The following is a 2,569-nucleotide window of genomic DNA, read 5'->3' as shown; positions in this document are numbered from 1 at the left end:
GTAGTCTCCCTTCACAGAAAGGATAAATGCGCCAGCCTGGTCTACAAAGTGAGTTCCAGGACAGCCAGGGCTATACAGAGAAACCCTGTCTCGGAAAAAAAAAAAAAAAAAAAAAAACACTTCAGACAAAAATCCAATTAAAAATGATATTACATCAGACAGGCTAGTAGGAGAAAAAAACAACCTGTATGTTTTTGAAGGTCTACTTCTATGATTTTTTTTTTTTTTTAGGCAGTTCTCTCTCTCTTTAAGTCTCAGATAATTGTGTTAAAACAGGTGTGGAAGGAGTTTGATCTTGAGTTAACAAGAAGAATGAGCCTAGAAAAACATGTGCTTGACCAAATGAAGTTGACCAATAGACACAAATTCTACATTGTCATTTTTAAGTTCTTGCATAAACATGCAATTATTGTGATAAATACATATGTATCTCAGTTACACATCTAGCAGCCTTTTGGTAGAGGTTCACTTCCTAAGCTAGGATCAGAGAACAGAAGAGATTACTCAAAATGTAATGGTAAGAGAAGTGGGTGGTTGACAGTCATTTGTATAGCAACATATCCACCATCTTTCACTAGTGTCCTCTATTCTCCATAATGGTCATCAGGATACTAATATAAGTCCATTGTGAAAGGTAAGATCAATACCAAAGCCCTAACTGACCTAAAGTCTATAAATTTAGAGAAAGAAAAACAAACAGATTTGCAAGACTTTTTAATTGGCAAGTATCAGTTTTATGTGTAATAAGTTTGAAAAGTAATGACCTTAAAAAACTCTGTTTCATCTTTATAATATTAAGATAAAAGTAATAATTTGCTAATTATCTCATTACAGGCTTCTTTTCTCTCTGACCAGCCTGAGCCTTACCTGCCATTTCTTTCACGCTTCATTGAAACACAGATGTTTGCCACCTTTATTGATAATAAGATCATGTCTCAGTGGGAAGAGAAAGACCCCCTGCTTCGGGTCTTTGATTCTCGGATTGAGAGGATCAGGTTGTATAATGTAAGGGCACCCGCCCTGCGGACATCTGTATATCAGAGATGCAGCAGTTTAAAAGAAGCAGGTATATTTACTGTACATGTTTTAAGTGCACAATCATTTCTTTTTATAAATTGTTGCCTTTTTTTTTTTTTACGATAAGTCAGTTTTACTTAAATTAGGACTGTCCAACAAAAACATTGTTAGCCATTAATGATCTGAATTTGGTGTATGAATTACATTATGGTATACATTAAAAGCCATGAGACGTTTGTTTTGTAATAAGGCAGTGGAATTATCATTAGTAGCCTTTTTAAGATAAGCTATTAGGTTTGCCCTTTCTCCTTTCTTAATTCCAGCAAAAATCATTTTTGTTCCAGAGATATTCTTTTGGGGATTCTCCAAATACTCCATCAGGATATCCTCTCCCCAGGCGATGCCTTTGTTCTTGTTGGCACCTGTGTAAGAGAAGCCAGCAGCCTGACCTGTCTTCCGCCCAAACGGACCATGGAGATTTGGTCCCGTCTTATGCTTGCCTCTCTTTTCCACAGTGTGGCACTGGGCACACTTCTGAACAAATATATATCTTCTTGCCTTTTTTAACATCACCCATTTTTAATTCACTCTGGACTGGTCAACACCACAAACATTCAGACAGACGTCCTGCTCTCTCTGACATTTTCAACACAAAATTAATTTTCTTTTGGGGGGGATGAAGGGAGGCTCAAGACAGAGTTTCTCTGTGTAGCTCTGGCCATCCTGGAACTTGCTCTGTAAATCAGGCTGGCCTCTAACCCAGATTTGCCTGTCTCTGCTTCTTGAATGCTGGATTTTAAAGGCATGGGCCACCACCACCCCTAAGATACAAAGTTAACTGTCATTTTGGAACATCATGGATAATCCCTGTGTAAGCAAGACGTTTTTGTACTTTTCTTTAGATTCCTGTGAATTCCTGTTCCTGTGGGTATTCCTTTTCCTTTACCCCAAACAGGAAAAAAATAATAATAATAATAAATGCAGATTTTTTTGTTACTTTCTTGTCTTGCTACTGATGTTGCCTTTTTACCCATCACCTCTTGTCACTAGCTAGTAACTTAAAATAGTAAACCTCAAATTGGACATTGTAGTACATGCCTAAATCCTAGCACTTGGGAGGCCAAGCAAGAAAGATCAGGAGTTTAAGGCCAGCTTGGGCAGTGTAACAAGGAGTCTGTCTAAAGTAAAACCAAAACAAAAAGGAAATCTGAGAAGCTGTCTAGTTTATATAGCTAAAACAGTTCTTACTAGCTTTGTGGTAGTTAGTAACATAGTTTCATTTCTTAGAATTAAACCTCTGGATGTTTGCATTCAAATTAAAGAGTCTCAACCCTAAAATGGGTTTCCCTCAGAGAATGAGGAACTTTCCTGCTCTTGTCTGATAGTGCAGTACAATAATCATACTAAAAGCCAGCATTTGAGTCCTTCCTGTGTGTCAGTCATTATGCTAGTGTTTGATTTGACTGTGCCTTTTTACAGGCAGTTTTTTGTTTGTTTGTTTGTTTTTTGAGACAGGTGGTTCTTTTTTTTTTTTTTTTTTTTTTTGGTTTTT

General features: G+C 37.0%; 1 protein-coding gene and 1 pseudogene across 3 annotated transcripts in view; one reads left to right on the top strand and one right to left on the bottom strand.

Moving 5' to 3' along the window:
- Dennd5b (DENN domain containing 5B) overlaps positions 1-2,569 on the top strand; it is a 130,380-nt gene that overhangs the window by 68,235 nt on the left and 59,576 nt on the right. For all 3 annotated transcript variants that reach the window (XM_021189932.2, XM_029534837.1, XM_029534838.1), the window contains one exon: positions 835-1,066. In XM_021189932.2, coding sequence (XP_021045591.1) covers positions 835-1,066 — 232 coding nt within the window. The remainder of the gene's footprint in view (positions 1-834; positions 1,067-2,569) is intronic.
- On the bottom strand, positions 1,192-1,594 carry LOC110316089 (annotated as a pseudogene).

Source organism: Mus pahari, chromosome 2 (assembly GCF_900095145.1).
Source record: "Mus pahari chromosome 2, PAHARI_EIJ_v1.1, whole genome shotgun sequence".
Lineage (NCBI taxonomy): Eukaryota > Metazoa > Chordata > Mammalia > Rodentia > Muridae > Mus > Mus pahari.
This window is presented reverse-complemented; position numbering and strand designations above follow the sequence as displayed.